Source organism: Vicugna pacos, chromosome 10 (genome assembly GCF_048564905.1).
Source record: "Vicugna pacos chromosome 10, VicPac4, whole genome shotgun sequence".
NCBI lineage: Eukaryota > Metazoa > Chordata > Mammalia > Artiodactyla > Camelidae > Vicugna > Vicugna pacos.
In genome coordinates, this window is record NC_132996.1 from 39,093,609 (window position 1) to 39,114,774 (window position 21,166).

Below are 21,166 nucleotides of genomic sequence, written 5' to 3' on the forward strand. Positions count from 1 at the left end.
TTCACAGACGAAGTTAAAAACTGTACATTTTAGATGTGCCTAAGAACAGACATCTTCTACTCTTGTGATGAAAAAGAAAAGAAACAAGATAGCTTTTCAATTACACAATTTACTTTGAAGTAGGAAAAAGCAGGCCTGGTTAATTTTCACCATGCCTAATTATTCATATGCAAATACATTAGTTTCTTATGAAAATCAGAAGGAAAAGCAGTAATTATTAACAAATTATAAAATCATTTAAAAAACTGGAGTTATCTTTTAAATTTTCATTTGGGAATAATTTCTACATTAAAAATATCAACTCTTCTCATTCTTCTGCAAAAATTTGGTGGCAAAAGCCAAGTCGTTCAGAGACTGGTCACAAATTAATATTGGGCAACAGTTACTAAAAGTGAGTCAATTTTCAGCATCATTATGCTGCATCTATACAACCATCACTTTTTAAGTTCTGTCTGATGAAAAGACTTTCTTGAGGACGATCCTTCTATGTTATTCAATACCAGCTCACTTCACCATGATTCAAAAGTATATATGTACAAATAAATATATTATAAAATCATTTGCCTGATGAGAATGATTTAAAAATTCTTTTCTACTCCCCAATCATCATTTTAAAGTACATTATCTCACTAAGAAACATTCTCATATAATGAACTAATTAATCAAATATTTATGCCAAACTGAAATGCCAAGTACTGTTAGAATGGGCTGAAACTCAGTAGTGTTCCATCCCTTAAAAATTAAAATTTTTCCACCTTTGAGGCTTGGCTACCATAAACCAAATGTTCTCTTCACTTTCATGCTTTAAATGAAACCTCCTCATGTTCTCAAATACCCAAAAACCTTGTGGTCTTCAGGGCTTGAAGGCCCCCATTTCTGCTTGTCTGACTTGTATTTCTGCTTACTTTTGCTCTTCTACCTTCACTTAAAAACCTTTCCAGTTTTGAGGCTCATGCCATTCTCCTATAGTATTCTCCACCATTTTTTATGTGCCACATATCAATTTATTGTCTATCAGTTCCAAGTGCACCCATCTTTGCTCTACTTTGTGATACTAGAGCTAGACTCTACAAACATTTCTCCTTAGTCAGCTGGCACAATGTAAGGTTTTGTCAATAGTGGGCACAGAAGGGATACTCAAAGGCAAAAGCAACAGGAAGATACTTCTCATCAGGTTTCCAGTCCTCCATTTAATTCAGCATAGAAGCCCAGTGGGCCTCAAAGACCATCTTCAGCTGTACCCTAGGGCCATGTTCTCTCAGTCTGACAGCTCTGCCAAATTTCTTTGCCATACGCCACCTGTGTGTTCCTGTGATAGCCATATCCTCTGCAAGGAGGCTGAATTTCAGTCTGGGGTTGGGGGAGAGGCTCTATCATAAGTCCTCAGAGTTCCTTCACTATCCACTGTTCCTCAACCTAGGGTTAATAGCTGCTATTTTGCACCTGTTACTTCTGGATCCCTTAGAGAAAGGTTGCATTTTTTTTTTTAAGGCCAAGTAGCAAATGTTCTAGATTTTGTAGGCCAAACAATCTCTGTCACAACTCATATCTGTTAGGGTGTGAAAACACATACAGATAATACATAAATGAATGAGTATGGCTGTGTTCCAATAAAACTTTATTTACAAAAATGGGCAACTGGCCAGATTTGGCATGTGAGCCATAATATATCAACTCTTTGTGTAATTCTCTTTTACCCCTTGTAGTAATTAAATACCTTTTACTATTTAACACTTCCTTAAACTTCCCTGTTCAAACAGCTACTATAGTTTCTGTTGCCTAACTTGGCCCCTGACTGATCTGCCTTGCCACTGACATGTGGTTATTTCCCCAATTAGATGTCTTATTTTTGCTCCAGACATTTATCTGACTTTCTACTCTATTCTATAAGAAGGTTCAGTTACATAAATATCCATGTGGAAAATTCATAGCATCTTCAACCTTGAAACAGTATCAATCAGAATGTTTTTGTTTGTTTGTTTGTTTTCGTTTCGGGGGGAGGGGAAGGGGTAACTAGGTTTATTTATTTATTTTACGGAGGCACCGGGGATTGAACTCAGAACCTAGTGCATGCTAAGCTTGTCCTCTACCACTTGAACTACACCCTCCCCGCTATCAGAATCTTAACTACAATCTCATACTCTGATCACGATCTTCTTTGCTTCCAGACTTCACACTCTCATTCTGACCAAACCTGTTCTTTAGCTCAGAGACTTCTCTTCTCTGCTTCTTCTACTGGGCAGCTCAATACTTCTAAGGAAAACCTCACAACCGTACACAAACCAAGAGTCTCCTCCAATTTCAGTAGGCATCTGCCTGACACTTAACATTCCTTTTATAAGTCCTTGGTCAGCTCTCTTTCCCATTCCCCTTAGACTATGAAGCCAAACCATTATTCCTTGGCTCAAAACCCCTACTGCCACTCCAAATTCATTTTAGTAAAATAAATTAACATCTTATCCTTGGAAAATTAAGACCAGGAGGAATCAAAACATCAGCTACCTAAGAGAAATTAAACATACATCTACACAGACTTATATATAAATATTCATAATAACCAAAAACTGTAAACAGTTAAAATGTCAGTTGTTGGGTGACTGGATAAACAAAGTGTGGTATAGCCATATAATGGAAGCATTCAGCAATTAAAAACAAATAATGAAAAACAAAAAAGAAACTATGGATACACACTACAATGCAGACAGAGCTTAAAAACAATATGATACATGAAAGAAATCAGACATAAAAGATTATGTAAGATATGATTCCATTTATAGGAAATCTCCATTATAGGCAAATCTATACAGACAGGAACCAGAACAGCAGTTGTTCGGGGCTAAGGATGGGAATGGAGAATGACTGAAAATTAGTACATGGAAATTTTTGGGAGTGATGAAATGTCCTAAAACTGGATTGTGGTGATAATTATACAACTCTATGCAGTTGCTAAAAGAATCATTGAATTGTACACATCTAGTGAATAAATTTTATGCTACATAATTTGTATTTCAATAAAGCTGTATAAAATACGGGGAATAAATATGATAGTCACTATTTCCCACAAGATGGTCAGGGAAGAGCTCTCTGATTAAGGCAACATCTGAGCACAGACCTCAAAGAACTGAAAGGGTTAAGTCATGCAAGTATATGGGGGAAGAGCATTAAAAGAAAAAGGAACAAGCACAAGCATCCCAGTTGAGGCAAGCATCCAGTTGAGGCGCATACCTGCAGATCAACCAGAACAAAGAAAGGGGTAGGAAGCCAGATCAGAGAGGAAGTGGGTCAGAATGTGTAGGGCCTTGAAGCCACAATTAGGGATTTGAATTTTACTGAGATAAACAGGATTTTGAGCAAAAGAATGGCATGATTTAGTATTTTTAAGGGTTTATAAATTTTATTAATCTCTTCAAAGAACCATCTTTTGGCTTTGATTTTCTCTTATTTCACATTTCCTTTCCATGTTTAATTTCATTTTTGAAAATAAACTTTACTTTGGAATAATTTTAGATGCATAGAAAAGTTGCAAAAAAAGTGCAGAGTTCTCCTATAACATTAAAGGAAACTGGGTTAAGTAACTTCTTACATAACCACGTTACATTTATCAAAACTAAGACATTAATACTCATCACTATTAAGTAAACTGCAGATTTTACTCAGATTTCACCCGTTTTTCCACTAATATATTTTCCTTCTTCCAGGCTACAATCTAGAATACCACACTGCAGTTGGTGATTTATTTTTAAAAGATCATTCTGGTTGCCCATGGAAGACAGACTAGAAGGAGAGGTAGAAGGTGGGAGACCAATAAGGAACTGTTGTTAACTACTGTAATTGACTAGGAGTGCAGCTTTGGTAGTAAAGAGTAGTTGCATTCTGAATGTATTTTTAAGGTCGAGCTGACAGGAATGATACTGAATATGGAATGTGAAAGATTATTTTGAGTAATCAAATATGACTCCAAGGTTTTGGCCTGAGCAAATGGAACGACAGAATTGCCATTTATTAACAAGGGGAAGATCAATGAATAGATACAAAGGGTAATATAAAAAAATTCAGTTTTGTATATCTTAAATCTGAGATGTTAATGAATTAGACATTCGTATAAAAATGTCAAGTAATAGATATTTGAATCAACATACGTAGGGTATTTAAGTACATGAGATTAAGTGAGATCACCTAAAATGTGAATATAGAAGAGAAGAGGTCCTAGAACTAAGTGCCCTGGGCATTCCCATTTTTAGAGGTCAAAAAGTTAAGGCGCTCATAAGGAGGAAGCTAGAAGTAAGAATGAGAATAGAGCAGACACTGGAAGTAGGAAAACCAAGAACGTGATACCCCAGAGGCCATGTGAGTGATTCAAGAAGAAAGAAATTATCAACTCTATCAAACACCACAGAAAAATTGAGAAAAATAAAGACTAAGAACTTATTACTGGAATTATGATCACTGAAGTCCCTGATGACCTTAAGCACAGTTTCAGATAAGTGTTGAGAATGAAAGCCTGATTGGAGTGGGTTCATAAAAGAATGGGAAGAGAGGAAGTGGAAGTAGCAAACTTTCAAGAGTTCTGCTATAAGGAGAATAGAGAAGTGGGGTGGTTGCTGCAAGATGATGTGGACTTTTTGTTTTATTATAAGATGGGAAATATACCCATGGCTCTGTCCTTGAATTCTTTTTTTTCTCTACTTGCAATGGTTTTCTTGGTGATCTCATCCAGGTTTTTGGCTACAAAATACTTATATTCTGATGATTCCCCAGTTTATTATCTCTAGTCTGGATCTCCTTCATTAAATTCCAGATTTATATCCAACTGTCTACTCAAGATCACTATGTGGATAAACAAAAGTCATCTCAAACATAATGTCCAAAACTGAGTTCAGGTCTTCCCTCCAAACCTGCTCCTCTTTCAGCTTTCTGTATCTCACTAAAGGCAACACCGAATTTCCTAATGCTCAGGTAGAAAATCCTGGAGTTAAGCTTAAGTCTTCTTTTCCTCATGCTCTACATCCAATCTATTGGTAAATCCTCCTAACGTTAACTTCAAAACATATACAGAATTCAACCCCTTCTCATCACTTCTACTGTACTCACTCTGGTCCAAGACACCATTATCTTTGCTGTGGTTAAGCAAAAATCTTCCTCATTGATTTGTTTCCACTCTTGCCCCTCTCCTCACTCTATTCCAGCTACAAAGACCTAGTATATATACCAGGCACACTCCCCTAGATAACCAGATACCTTCTTCCTCTCCAGCTCCAGTTCTTTACTCAAATTCATCCTCTCAGTGAGGCCTTCTCTGAGTATCTTATTCGAAATTGCCAATATTACCCAGCTGCTTTATTTTTCTTTACTAGCATTCACCACCTGATATAACATATATTTTGCCAGTTTATTTCATTGTCTGTGTCCTCCAACTAGAAAGTAAATTTTCAAAGGACAGGCATTAGTTTCTTTTGTTCACTGCCATATCCTCAGCACCTACAACAGTGCCTTGCAAAGAGGTGGCACTCAGTAAATAGTTACTGAATAAATCAATATATTTACATGTTAAGAAATACACTATTAGCTAGAAATCTGACAGTCATACTACACTATTTCTTCTTTTCATACATCTCATTACCTATCAAAATCTTACCAATTTTATCTTCTAAATATTGTTGATCAGTCCCCTCCTTTTTACCTTCACCCCATTCATTATCTGTTACTTGGACTACCATCAAAAACCTTCTTAAGTACTCTCCCTGAATCCAATACTGCCAGCCCTATATCTAACTTCCAGTTTGGCTAGGGTGATTTCAGAGCTTAGGACTAAACACATCGCCCACCCCATTCCACTCCACTTCCTAACCCCAGCTTAAAACACCTTAAATGGCTGTAGCAGGGGTCAGCAAACTTCTCCTGTAAAATGGAAAACAGTAAATAGTTTATGCTTTGTAGGACATATGGTCTCTGTCCCAACTGCTCAACTTTAGTGTTAGAACACAAATGCAGTCATAGAAGATACGTAAGTAAATGGGTGTGGCTGTGTTCCAAAAAAATTTTATTTTCAAGAATGGGAAGTGAATTGGATATGGCCTCCTGATCTAGAGGATAAAGTAAAACCCTTTAACACAGATTACAAGGTGTTAACTTATGTCTGTGTATCTCTAATTTCATCTCTCAACTTTCAACTTTGTATTCTATAATGGAAGTGCTTTTACTTCCACATACATATTACACCTGTATGCTTTTGTTCACATGCCCTTCCCAACTATCTTTTAGTTAACTCATACTGTTTAAGACTTGGCTCAGGCAACATCCCTTCTTAGAGGTGTTCCTTGAACACTTAAGTTGGGAAAAGTGCCCTTCTTGATCTCTCAGAGAACTCCAATGCATACCTCTATTCTACATTTATTATACTATATTGAAATTTTGTTTAAATCTACCATCTCTAGCTTTAAGTTCCTGGTAGGTGGGGATTAGATTATTCATTTTCGTAACTCCACCATCTAGCATATATTAAGCACTCAATAACTTTTTGAGTTGAACTAAAGGCTCCTCATAGTAATAAAGCTGAAGTAACTCAAGCATTACTGGGAATTTTTGTTAATATGCTGGGTCTGAAAAAAAAATCGGCAAACACCAACATCAAGAATATAGTTAAATTGTCATTTTAAAATATTTAATCCAATGCCAATACTAGTATTTAAGAAAGAGCAGGCAAGAATCTTTAAATCATCATGCCAAAATGCAAACTAAGACTTACTTCAATTTGAAGAGCCAGTTCCACTTGGTTATGATAAGAATCTAAAAGTTCTTCAACAGGGTGTCTGAAATAAAGAAGTTATTGTGGCTGAAAAATACTATATACAAGAATGATTGTTTTATTCATCAAAATAAATGCATTCACATTCAAAAGTAAAGTCTGAAAACCTGCAATTAATGCTTTAGATGCCACACCTTGTCATGACTTCTTTATAAGGTTTTTCTATTTGATGCAGATATTTGTTTAAATCCACAGGTGTTTCATCATCTTCTGCCTAAACAAACATATACACAAATATTTACCAAACAATGAAATCCATTCTTTAGTCTTTCTATTGCCAAATTAAACATGGTTATGTGCATGATAAATTCTTAAAACTGAAGTGATGAGGATTAAAATAGTATCAGTATTAAATATTACTCAAAATTGACTCAAAGTGTTCCAATCTTCTGAAAAAAATTTGTGTTTTAAATGGAAAAGACATAAATGCTTTAAAGTCTAGTTTCTGATATCTAAATAGCTACTAAAGCAAAATCACTTCAGTTCTATACAAAAAGTATAGAGAGGAAAAAACACTTTTAAAGATGGTTGACAGTCAAATGAAGGTGGAACGGGGACCAGATGAGGAAGAGACCATCTGATTTTCTGCATTATCTTTCTAATGATAATCAAGTTTCCTTCTACCTTATCCTCAATAAATGAGGTACTGGTCTCTTTTATTGTTACCCTACTATGCAGAATACTCAAGAACAGCATTCCTTAAGAAACTGAAAGGAGACGTTAATGATTGCTAAAATGTACTGAATTTTGTAAAACAGTTTCCACCCAAGTGAAATATGTCCTATCTAACACAGGAGCAAAACTTAGAAAAATAAAAGAAAGAGAAAGTAGAAATGATTGATAGTTTTCCAATCAAAATTCTACAAAATAAAGAATGATTCTCTTTAGAGAGTAAAATTCATCAAGTTTTATACAGTAACAAAATGGCCTAAGTTCTTGCATTCTGTTTTGCTTTAACCTCAAAAGAAAGTACTACACTTTTAAAACAGAGAATTAGTTTTCATTTGTGAAAAATAATGTATTTTTCTCAGTTTGGTGCAAAGGTCAATGGGGATCTTTTCCTCCCCCCAACCATACTTAGAATTCAAAATCTTTCTTCTTCATTTCTTCTTAACTGACCCTGATGTTTTCACTGTGTAACTTGTTTTTAAACTATTGCAAACCAAACTTTTAATTCCTCCAGTTTGATTTTCAAATATGCTTCCAGATCTGAAAAGTCTGCTATCTAAACCTCCATGATTGAAAGTCTTCCCACATCTGCTGAAAAGACTTAAGTAGGGGATAAAGAGTTCATCATTCCCAGTCAGATCCCAAAATCTTGGAGAACGTACAAACTGCAAATTGGCCACTTAGCAGAATTATTCAGATTCAACCACATGCAATTCTGTTATAGGGCACACACTTACTGTTCGGGCCAGATTTTGGCACATTGCGCTTATGGTCAAAAGTTGTAGTTTAATCTCTGTGTCCCACTTTCGACAGTTTTGAATATGTTCATGACTTCCAAGGCAATGATTACTGTTAAAATATATCAATTATTCATCAACGTTATTCTCCTCAAACTAGAAATTATAGAGGTGAGAGTAAAATATAAACTGTATATGCTTCAGAAATTGAACAGAATGGTAAAATATAATGATTTTTTAAGTATAAGTATTTAAATAGAGGAACAATTCTACCTGAGAAGAGTTAAAGGAAAGAAGATGACAAAGAAAATTTTAAAAAGGGACAGAGCATTTCTAGCAGGTTCAGAAAAAGACTCATACAGTGAATATGTCAGGCAAATAAAAGGAAATCACAGCTGACCACTGTATAAAGTAATTCTGCATGCCACAAAAGGAAAATGGAGTCTATAACGATGTGACTATTGCCTCCTGCAAAAGAAAACATTAAGTCCACTTATCAACCAGTTGCCCACCATTCTTCCCACCTAAGACAATAAGCTTCTTAAGGGAAGACCATATCTTAATTATCTCTCAAATCGCTCTACTATCTTAGACATGATGTCTTAAACAAAGTATATCTCAATATAAATTTACTGATCCAATGAATCAATTCACTAGAACTCAATGTAATTTTAGATTAAAAATTTAACTGGAAATTTTTCTGATTTAAGGCATTAACAAATGAAATTTCAAAAGATGTTGCTTAGTAATTAAATAAACTTACTTCTGCAGCACTTCCTCTTGACCACAAACTTTCAGAACATAGCTGCCAACATCTACTTGATTCAAGTCATCATGCACCCAACAAAGGGCTTGCATTATAATGATTTCTACAGTAGAACTCACTGTAAAAGAGTTAGTCATCATTTTTATTCTACTCTTTTAACTCTTAAGGATACACTTATTCAGACTGTATTTCTTATAATCTAAGACAAGAGATATACAACGCAGGTCACATATATAATTTAAAATTTTCTAGCAGTGACATTGAATAAAGTAAAAAACAGCTGAAGCTAATTTCAATAGTATGTTTTATTTAATGTAATATATCCAATATATCATTTCAACATATAATCAGTATTTAAAAATTACTAATGAGATAGCTTACATTCTCTTTTCAAACTAAGTTTTTGAAATTTAGTGTGTATTTTACACTTACAGCACATCTCAATCTATATTAGCCACATGTGCATAGTGGTTACTATATTAGACAGGGCAGATCTAAAGTAAAGAAAGCCACCTCCCTTTTACAGACTCCTCCAAAAAGGATGACATTTAGCAGTATCTAGCAAACAATTATTTAAACAAAATCAGAAGGAAAAAGAATTACCATTTTAAATGTTTGACATTTGCTTGGTAAATTTTCCAATGGAGAATAAAAATACAGCCAGTAGGAAGTATTGTTCAATTATCATTCTTGGCAATTGCTGAATATTAAGATTACAACACATGAAAAACTAAAGTAATCTTTTAAAGTAAACTCTTTCTACACTGAGAGCTATTAGGTTCAATTTAGAAGACAGTGACTACATCCAAACTTCATGAAAATTAACAGCTTGGCAGAAAAGACCATAAAAACCTCTATTTAATACAATAGCTACATTTCTAAACGGTCACATGTATGGTAATATTTATCATTTGAACACAAAGTACTTCTACTATAATATGGTTACATTTCTTAACAGAGATGTACATTATGAATGTGCACATTTATGAGAACCAAACAATAGGCATTTGAAATATTTTAAATCAATCAGATCTTGATATATCAACTCAAAATTTGATACAAATTAAAACATTTGCTATCAATGTTTATCCATGCTTATTTCAATCAATTGATCTTTTTTTCTCTTCAATTTTGGTATTAGTTCTTACTGCATACTTTATCTTGTAGTAACATGTAATGGAAAAGAATCTGAAAAAATATATATGTATGTATATGCATAATTGAATCACTTTGCTGTACAACTGAAACTAACATTGTAAATCAACTACACTTAAATAAAAAATTTTTTTTTCAATTCTTACTGAATAGTTTAATGATTTCCAAAGCAAAATTTAAGGTATGTTTAAAAACAATAATTCTTGCGGGGAGGCTATAGCTCAATGGTAGAATGCATACTTAGCATGCATGAGGTCCTGGGTTTACTCCCCAGTACCTTCATTAAAAGAAAGAAACAAACCAACCTAATTACCTCCCCTTAACAAAAAATAAAATTAAATTAAAACAAAACAAAACAAAACAAAACCAGTAACTCTTCCTCTAGGAAATAAAGAATTGAACTATAAGTAGCCTTTCTAGATAATGCTTTGGGGCTTTGACCAAGAGCCTCTGATTTACCAAGTTACTCAGCAGTTTTTAGAGAAATACATAGTTAAAAAGGTAAACTGTTTTCTCACTAATCCAAACCAGAAAGCTATCAATATGAATAGCAATTTTGGGGAAAATAACTAATGCACATTAAGTATATAACCACAGACACACACCAATTTTTGAAGGATACCTAAAGATAACAGAGTCCGTTAACTGAAAGAATGATAACATTAACATCTTAAACACTTTCTCCCCAGTCAAAGAAAAACAAGATTGCTGGGGAACTGCAAACCTACCATCGCATGTAAAGGTAACTGGTAGTTGAAATCCTTCAATTTCAATGGAGACCTTCACGCTAGCATTTTCTCCACATATGCTCCTTTGCACTGTGACTGGACTTAACAAATAGCCTGGATTTGTACAATGATTGGTATATGGAAAGTTGGTCTTCAATCTATTCACAAAAAAGAAGAAATTAAATTCTTTTTTTGAAAGCTGCATTTGAGAGCCATGAGCAAGGCTTTGCATGCTTACAGTCATTCAATTCTGTGTTTCTGTCCAATTCTAGAGCAGCTCAGGAGAACTGCAATGAATGGTTCCCTGTCAAAACTCTAAAATACCAGCATTTGCCTTTTAAGTAAAAGTAATTCAAGGAAAGAAATTAAGTACTGCCAGGATACCTTTGGTAATGTTATCAACAATAACCAAGCACACACTGGATACATAACATTAAATGAGGTTCACTGCTTCAGATTTTTTGCTAAACAGCATAATTACACAAAATGACACATTTTAAATGAACTACTGATAAAACAGGCAATATAACCTTAAATTGTAATCGCCAGAGGTTAGAAAGTTTGTTGTCTTTTAAAAATCTTTCTTCTGAGATCCTTTTTCCTACACATTGTTTTTGGTTGTTAGACAATGATAGAGAAACATAGACAATGGGTTTTTACAGTACTATGAGGACTTCAGTCCCTCAAAGTGATTTCTAAAACTTAAGGAATGGCAAAAATTGCCTGTTAAGTATTCTTGGTACTAATAGAAGCAACATAGTTTAAATTAAAACATATGAGCATGGAGTATGGCTTATCTCTAGACAGCACTTCTGTTATCTGAAAACAAAGGAGGATTTGATGCCTTCTTTAGGCTTGTGGGCTTCCTTTAACTGACTTTTTTCTGGAAGTTAGAGGACAAGTTCCAATCTTCTCATCTGCTTTTCATAAGGCTATAAATGGAATGAATGCTGGGAGTATTACCTATTTGCTTCTGTAGAGATTAAAATAATCAAGTCATAGGAATAGAATAAAAGTAGTTTTGAGTTGACAAGAAGGAAGGCTGCTCTAGAGAGGCAGCAAGTGTAACTGTGCACAGCCTCTAGAGCTGTGCACAAGCCTAAGTTTAAATCTAAGTTTAACCTAAGTTTAAATCTTGATTTTACTGCTTAACTGTGTGACCTTCAGCAAGTTACTGAATCTCCTTGTCGCTTCAGTCTCCTCTTCTGTAAACTGCGGATACTACTACTACTAACCTCGTGGGGTTTTTGTGAGAATTATGTGAATTAAGTTTATAAAACACTCAGAACAGTGTATAGTACATGGTAAGTGCTATAAGCATCTTATCAAATGAATGACTGAGTGAATAAATAAATCTGGTTTCTGCACTGTGATCTTAAGTGCCACAAAAGATCCCATATAAAAGAACTATAACTGGAAAAAAAGTAATATGAAGTAATAAATTGATATTAGAAATGCACCTTTAGATGTGGACACATTACCTTCAGATATTTGATTGTTGCCAAGCTTACCCCTCTGCCACACAGTGACAAGACCGTCACAGGACCAGCCTAAGATTCTTATTGTTTCTCACATACTTGGTACTCCCTTGTTTCCTACAGTATGAAACAGATGCTCATAGCAAATCATGAAATTAATTAATATATGAAATGGTAAAGAACTTTATATCCAAGAAAGCCTTCAATTTTCAGAAATCCTTAAGGATGATAAAAGGAAAATCAGAAATTCCTGATGATAGCTCAGAAATCAAGAATTTATTGAACAAAAATTCTAGTGATAAAAGATGCATTTAATAAACTTGACTTTGAAGGGGAAAAAAATCTTCATTTCTTTTTCCTAAAACAAGTATTTTCTTTTATACAACAATGTAAATGTCACTTAATATCACAGAACTATACATGTAAAAGTGGTTAAAATAATAAATTTTAATGTTATGCATATTTTACCACAATAAAAAAAAATTTAACAAGTCCTTTCTGTCTCTGCTTGACACCGTGGAAGATAGAACAGAAAAATACAGTAATTTCGTTTGTTTCTCTATAAAATTAATGACTTTTTCCATTCTCATAGTATTGTTTGCTTTATAGAATTGGGAAAAAATTAAGATGGTAATAGATTCCTTCATGTTGGGGTTTTTTTCTTATAACTAAACTTTTAAACATACAAGAGCAGATTACAATTTATCAAATAGCAAAGAATAGATTATTCACTTAAATATAGTAAGCCAGATAAGGTATTTTTATGAACACTCTAAGCCATATATTGTAGTCTGATGTTCTTAAGTAATTACCTATAGAGAGCCTTTTTTTAAACTCTAATGATCATTTTCTCTTAAAATTTCCATTTCCCTATTACCACCAAAGAAATGGCTTTGTTTAATATGGCTCTATAGTTCAGGAAATTTAATATCTCTATGCATATACTAAAATCTTTTATGGTTTATTTTTCTACTGTGTGCTATCAAATTAAAGTTATATCCAGATAGAGCCAAATCGGAGAGGGCATTGGTGGTTCAGTGATAGAATTCTCACCTCCCAGATAGAGCCAAATCATGTAAAATCAGGACAGAAGAGATTAAACTGAGGGCTTTAAAAAGTAAAGATTAAAATGAGGATTTTTAATTAAACTGACACTACTTTTTAAGAAAGTTCAGTCAGCATTGTTTAGAATATAACTAAATGCAGAGGTGAAGTCCTTGAAAATCTACAGGGAGTCAAGACACTTTTATAGGATATAAGTATTAGGCTGGAAACATATATGAAGAAAAGAAACTAAAGACTATTCAGAATGACAAGCATAAAATGCAGTTTCTCTTCTTATCCTAGGAGACCACAAGTGACTCCCAATGGTATCTAACATTCCTCTAAGAACTTTCTCTGGACCTATGTAACTAGTAGATACAGCAAGCTTTGCTAATCATGGTTAAGCGTGAAAAGAAAGAAAACCAGAAATAAAAAATGAGAAAATGCAGTAATAGTTAAATGTCCTGAATCACAGTATTTAGAAATTTAAACTGAAAAAAAAAAAGACGCTTGAGATCACTAGTCCAATTCTTAAATTTTACAGAAGTAAAAAAAAATAATGACTGCAACTGACACTAAATTCTAAGTCTGTTATACAGTATCCTTAACTGTAAACAAATATCATCCTGACAGTCTTACACTAATATCATAACTGAAGTAAAATAACTAAATGAATCATTTAAAGAGATTTCAAAAAATAAGGAATTGGCTAAGAATATAAATACTTGTTTTTAAAATCCACTGCAGAAATAAGCATACTGGAAAAAAAAAATAGAAAGAGCCATTAGTTTCTTCAAGGGACATCTCCTGACCCCAATCTCCAAAGTTACAAGGAATAAGAGGAGTTCCTAGAACACGGCTTCAAAAACACTTCCACCTCTTACTTATCTGAAATATTTGTTGCAATCATACTCTACTAATGGAAATAAATTACAAAAAGAATTCATTCTCTCTAGTTCCTCTGGAGTTTTATATTACATAAGCCTTCTGGGTGGGTGATGTGTGTGTTGTGTGTGTAAATAAAAATGATCACTTTAGCTTAGCGGCCAAGTTTGTGTAAATAACTCTAAGATTCAAATGTGGGAAAAAAGGCAGATTACAAATAGCCTAATTTTCCAACTTGCAAAGCTTAAATGCAACAGTCATTTGACACAGTCTAATAGACAGGGCTTGTTTGTTTTGGGAAGACAATTAAAGTAATTAGGTGAACACACAATAGATTATTTCCAAACCTTTAATGTAAAAGAAAATCTCCAAATTGTTAACCATACAAACATAATGGTTTAACAGCATAGATAATTTCTAATATGTGCAATTTACATTGTAAGTCTATTTTAAATGCCTGCTGAAAAAATATTAGTTTTAAAAATCCAGGTAAGAGTAACCTTTGCAGGAAAGAAAAAGTGACTCTTCTGGTATTCTTCTTCTTTTTTCCCCAAATGTAGTCTAAAGTAGAAATGGAATACTGGCTAAAAGATGACATACAGGAAGACAGAAATATTACCAATAGTCTAGAAAGTCTAGTAAAATATTAATAAGTCCCTTGTCATTAAAGTGATGAATATATTCAAAAGTGATCTGGAAATCCCAAACTCTGCTGTGCTTAAACCACACCAGGGGAAATACTGGATTCAGAATAAATCTCCCAGTAATGATCTATTTTTCCTTCTTTTGATAACAGATCTCATCCCCTTGACCATAATGTCTGCTGTTCCACTCTTTCCTTCCGTGGGACTTTTCTTTCTCACGCTGGCTGAAACAACTCTTTCCTTTCTGCTAACAAGACCATCAGAATATCAAGTCTAAACTATCAGTGGCTGTGTTCTCTGCCTTCAAATCCCAACTGCAGTAGAAGAAAATGAAGCCAACAGACATGGTAGAAAGGCAGCAGGGAAAAAGGGAGGAAGAAGGAAAGGAGAGTCCAAAGGGAGAAGGGATGAGTTACAGTGTGCAAATTCCTGGATCTTGCTGTCACTCAGCTCTGCCCTGCCCTTCCTCTTTCTGCTATATGGGTTTGTGAACCAGTACACAACCTTTCTTGATTTATGCTAGTTTAAGATGCATTTCTTGCACTCATAACAGAAGTCTTGACTAATACATTGATATAATGGAAAGAAAACACACTGAACCAGAAGCAACAAAGACCTGGCTCTGTTACAGACTAGCGGACTAAACTTTAGTAGGTAACTTCTCTGAGTCTGTTTCCTCATCTATAAAGAACATTGGACACATTTAAGACTAAAAGAACATTTTACAAATGCATTTTTCTAATCTTCAGAAAACATATATGCTCCTCTAATCTTCCCTGTTATATCATCTCTTAAATTTAAGTAGGACAGTATTTTGAATGCTAGAAAATTTACGGAAAAATTAAATCTCCCTAAAACAAAAAAAGGCATTTTCTAATTTTAATGAAACTTTTATGTTTAAGCCATGTTTTCCCTTGTTAATACAGTATCAGAAATCTACTGTCTGATTTCATTGTTTTTCTTCTAAATGCTCAGAAACCAAACAGGTTCAACTATAGCTTGTGTTAATGTACCAATTCACTGTCCTGAAATTTTACCTACAGGGAGAAAATAATTAAAAACTTAAAATTTTTAGAATTATTAGCACTAAGCTGATTTTCAAGTTAAAATTTTAAGAAAAGTATTTAATTAAAAAAATCTTTATTTTACAAAGAAAAATTCCTTACTTTGTAATAGATTGACAAAAAGCTGCCACTTCCTCATTCTGTACTTCAATTTCTTGTAGAACAGAATTTTCAGTTGGTAAAGTACTGGTCCCATTTGGGTCACTCTGTAATGAAAAAAGTGTTTTTATTTTAAAAGTAAAAGATCCCCAAAATGCTAAAGAGCAATACAGCATAGACATATTTTTATGAAAATACGTACAAAGATATGGCGGTAAAATAAATCATATCAATAACAAAGTTTTAAAGTATGGATTTCCACCTTTGTAAAAGTAATGCCAACTAAACCTTATTTTAAAGTTCACTGGTTTTACTTGCTCAAAAGTAGAAACAGGCTGCATGTTGTATTGGTCAATAAGAATGGAATGCTAAGGACATTTCCATTAAAAATCTTTTAGAAATGAACACTTCAGAAAATTAACAGCCAAATGAAATGAAAGGATTACCCTCTGTATTAAGAAAATGAAGAGATCAAGCCCATTTGGGACTCCTCTAGTAAGTCAGGAATTCTATATATTCAAGTGAGGCCTCAAAATCCAAGAAACAGCTGGTTCTTTATGTAAGAAAATGAGTTTTAGGCGTTAGTGGGCATTTTCTACGTTAATAAACGTGTACAAACATCCTGACAGTCCTTCAAAAGTTTATGTCTGATCAAAATTTGTGTGCAACACTTAGGGAGATAAATTCACCACCCAAGCAGAGTCCATTTAGAGGTGTTTTGACTTACTACATAAAAATACTTGATTTAGCACAAATTTCAAATGTAGATTTCCTTTAAAATTAAAATGGGACCATTCTCAATTCAAAAATAAGTGAATGAGATCACCGTGTATAAATTTGAAGAACTGTAATGGATTTCAATGACCATGACACACAAGAAGATTTTGTCAGGAAATTAAACTGAAAACTCAGAGCAACAATTCCTTTATGAATTTGCTGCTTTTAAAATGTGGCACAGCCCTTTCAGCTAGAATGTGATATGCACATTGGAGAGGGACCACCAGCCTTGAATTCTAGAAAAATCACAACTACAAGTAACAGAGCTCATGGGAAACAGAGTTAAGGCAGACTACTCAAAATCAGTGTAACTGTCGTCAAAGCCCCAACTAAAACAGTATCAAGTCCTTATAAAAACACTAGCACAATTAAATCGCCACTTGAATTTGCACCTAGAATTATGGTCTTCAATCCTTGGAAGCCTCCTTAAACTCTGGAGCTTCTGCTTCCTAATTTGTTCTATGGATTCTTAAGGGCACTTGCTTCTAGTGAAGACAAAATGAAGTTAAAAATATAATCCAGGATGTAGACTTCTGCACCAAGGTTCTCCATGCAAAACAAAATGTCTTTGACAACTTCTTTGTCCGTACTCACTGCTTCACCAGAATGCTTAACCCTGAGGAATGTGGAAGCAATCTTGAAGTTACTCATTCAGCCACCATTTTCACTTCTGCAGGATTTTCAGTGTTTTCCTTAATATTTCCTTTACTAAGGCTTTCTTTTTAACTATGAGAGAGTTTGTTCTTGATTGCTTTAAACTGTTAACATACTGGAAAGATTATTTTTGAACTAACGTTACTTTCCCATTATACTGACATCAATCCCATTTACCAATTATATATGTGAATTTGTGTTACAGAAACAAGCACTATAGCAAATAGACCATACTTCCCTAAAAATGGATTTTTATATTTCAAGCCCTCTGGTTTGACACTCCAAATTTGTTACCATCTAATCCAATCATATTTCCCAGAACTTCCTAAATGAATACTATGTCCCAGTTAGCTTGAATCATATTCTGTTCCTATAAAACACAAACTGAACTATGTTGCCTCTGAAACTTTGTCTTTAATGCAGTCCTCCTAACCTTCCCCCACAAGTCAAAGATCTATTAGTTTTTAAGGCCCAATGGAATGTCACTTCATCTACAATATCTTGAGTATTCAGTATGAAGCATTTCTTCCCTCTTTGCACTTCTAAGTACTTAGTCTGAACCAAACACCATATCATTACATTCTGTTTTATATTTGCCCTAATGTGGAAGCTCCTTGAAGACAAGAATCAACTTTTATTAAATTGTATATTTCTGTAAAACTTTATATCCAGTACAGAAGGCACCCAACCACTGGTTAAATTGTTGAATGTTTTGCTTCCTTCAAAAACAAGTTATAATTTACTTCCATATAATGAATGAACTTCGCATAGCATTCATAAAACACTGAACGAATATAAGGCACCATGTAGTTCTTTTAAGCATCTCCTAAAAAAGAATAGTGGTAATTTTCATTATTAATATCAGATTCTAAAAAATATGCTTTTTCTAATTATTATCACTACAAAAGTAATATTTAAACTACAATGAGATACCACCTCACACCCATTAAGATGGTTACCATTAAAAAAACAGAAAACAACAAATGTTGGTGAGGATGTAGAAACACTGGAACCCTTGGGCATTGCTGATAGTAATGCAAAATGGTACAGCCACTGTGTAAAACAGTATGATGGTTCCTCAAACAATTAAAAATGTAATTACCACATGATCCAGCAACTCTACTTCTAGATATACACCGAAAAGAACTGAAAGCAGGTCTTGAGATATTTGTACACTCATGGTCATAGGAGTATTATTTACAATAGCTAAAACATGGAAGTGATCCAAGTATTCACCAACATATGAATGGATAGGCAAGCAAAATGAGGAAAATACATACCACAGAGTATTATTCAACCTAAAAAGGAAGAAAATTCTGCAGTATGCTACTACGACTGAACCTTGAAAACAATATGCTAAGTGAAATAAGCCTGTCACACAAAAAATACTATACGATTCCACTTATATGAAGTACTTAGAGTATTCAAAATCAGAGACAGGAAGTGTAATAGTGGTTGCCAGGGGCTGGAGGGAGGAAAAGATGGGGAGTTACTGCTTAATGGGTACAGAATATCAGTTTTACAAGATGAAAAGAATTATCGGGATGGAAAGTGGTGATGGTTGCACAGCAATGTATTTAATACCACTGAATCATACACTTTAAAATGGTTAAGATGGTAAATTTTGTTATATGGATTTTACCACAATTTAAAAAAAAAACCTAGCAATTACTGAGCACTTATTACTGTCAGAGTCTGCTGTAAGAAATTTAGTTATGTATGCATACATACATGTATTATTTATTTCTCACAAAGCTCTAGCAGTAGGGCGCCATTGTTATTATTATCCCCATTTTACAGATTAAAACATGAGGCATAGAGAAGTTAATTAACTCCCACAAGGTCACATAGCTCATATATTTATCAGTAAGGATTTCAACCTAGATAACCTAACTTCAGAACCACATGCTTAATCACTAGGCCATTCTACCTCACAATAGTCTCCTAAAACAAACAAAAAACTTTAGAACATGAGAAAAAACAGCATTGTGACCTTTGCAGGAGCAATGCTATAGAAAATCTGTACTTTTGTTTGACCCAATAACCATCTTTTCTTAATTCTGTTTTTCATATTCTACTTATTAACATATTCTGAATCTCAGTGGCATTCCTACACGTTTTTCATGAACTAGGTCCTTTAAAGCAAGTTATAAGTTTCAACTGACATTGGCAGAAATAGATTATAATAACTAATTCTCTAGTCATATATCTAGGTAATAATAGAATAAAAAATTAAATGTTCTGATGTAAAAAACAGCTGGGCTGAAATGATTTCATATCATACAGTAATGTTAACATGTTTTGTCTTCTCCACTTTTTCTGGAACCAAAAAAAATTTTTTTTTTAAATTTTACACCTACTCCCTCAACTCTTGCTCCCAATCCCTCCCTCCAACTGCAGTCAGACAACCTAAGAATCAAGTCGTCTCTTTTCTCCACTGATCTTGCACAAACTTTTATGTGGCTTTCTATTTTATAATGCAGTTATATGCACATACACCCTATCTCCCTCTTCTAACCCAAGTTCTTTAAGGATGAAGCCTGTTAATGGTTAATATTTGTAACCCTCACATTTCGTCCTTAAATATTTTTCAATGAACAAAAGAGATTAGTGATAAAATAAAAAACTGCTAATGTTATTATCTAATATAGGAAACAAAGAAGATGTTTGTGGGGGAAGATACTGAGTTTTATAGTAAATATTTTAGACTTAGAAATCCATGTAGATGTTTGGGTATCACCTAGAAATATTCTATTATAAAATATATTCTAGAGCTAAAGACACAGAATTGGGAATCATCCAATTTCTGCAACTATCATAAAATTCTACTCTGGAGCTAAAGACATAGAATTAGGAATCATCCAATTTCTGCAATTTTCTACGGGGAAACTTCTCTCTGCTAATTGCTGTCAGCATCCGTCAGGATCACTAAGAGAGCAATATCCCAACCAAAAGAATTCTGGACTCAAGCTCCATCAATAGGAGACAGTCTTTAGAAGGCTTAGGGATACCTAAGAGGCTGCACCCACTAGCATCATTTCTCTTGTTCCTTCTCTCTCTCTCTCTCTCTCTCTCTCTCTCTCTCTCTCTCTCTCTCTCTCTCTCTCTCCATATATATATACACACACACACACATATACATACATACACACAGAGGTATTTATAATAAGAAATTGACTCATGTGATCATAGATGCTGACAAGTCTCAAGATCTGCAGTTGACAAACTAGAGACCCAGGAGAACTGATGGTGTAGTTCTACATCTGAGTCTGGCAGGCCAAGGAAGATCCAATGTTTCAGTTTGAGTACACAGGCAGGAAAAACAAACAAAAACAAAGTTTCAACTCAAAGGGAGTCAAGTTGAAGGAATTCCCCCATTTTGGTGGTAGGGTCAGCTTTTTTGTTCTATTCAGGCCTTCAACTGTTTGGAGAAGGCCCATCCCATTAAGGAAAGCAATCTGTCTTTACTCAGTCTAACAATTCAAAGATTAATCTCATCCAGAAGCACCCTTACAGACATACCCAAAATGTTTGACCGAATATCTGAGCACCTCATAGCCCAGTCAAATTGACACATAAAATTAATCGTAACAGCCTCTCAACCACAGATAGCCAAGGAGTCACACTGCTGCAAGAAGAGTCTAGACCAGTAGGTTTCAAA

General features: G+C 34.1%; 1 protein-coding gene across 2 annotated transcripts in view; it reads right to left on the reverse strand.

Moving 5' to 3' along the window:
- The window catches only part of PIK3C2A (phosphatidylinositol-4-phosphate 3-kinase catalytic subunit type 2 alpha), an 88,826-nt gene that overhangs the window by 36,317 nt on the left and 31,343 nt on the right, over positions 1-21,166 (reverse strand). For both annotated transcript variants that reach the window (XM_006209325.4, XM_072969641.1), the window contains 6 exons: positions 16,078-16,181; positions 10,861-11,018; positions 8,975-9,095; positions 8,212-8,323; positions 6,940-7,019; positions 6,746-6,809 (listed from right to left, as the gene is read on the reverse strand). In XM_006209325.4, coding sequence (XP_006209387.2) covers positions 6,746-6,809; positions 6,940-7,019; positions 8,212-8,323; positions 8,975-9,095; positions 10,861-11,018; positions 16,078-16,181 — 639 coding nt within the window. The remainder of the gene's footprint in view (positions 1-6,745; positions 6,810-6,939; positions 7,020-8,211; positions 8,324-8,974; positions 9,096-10,860; positions 11,019-16,077; positions 16,182-21,166) is intronic.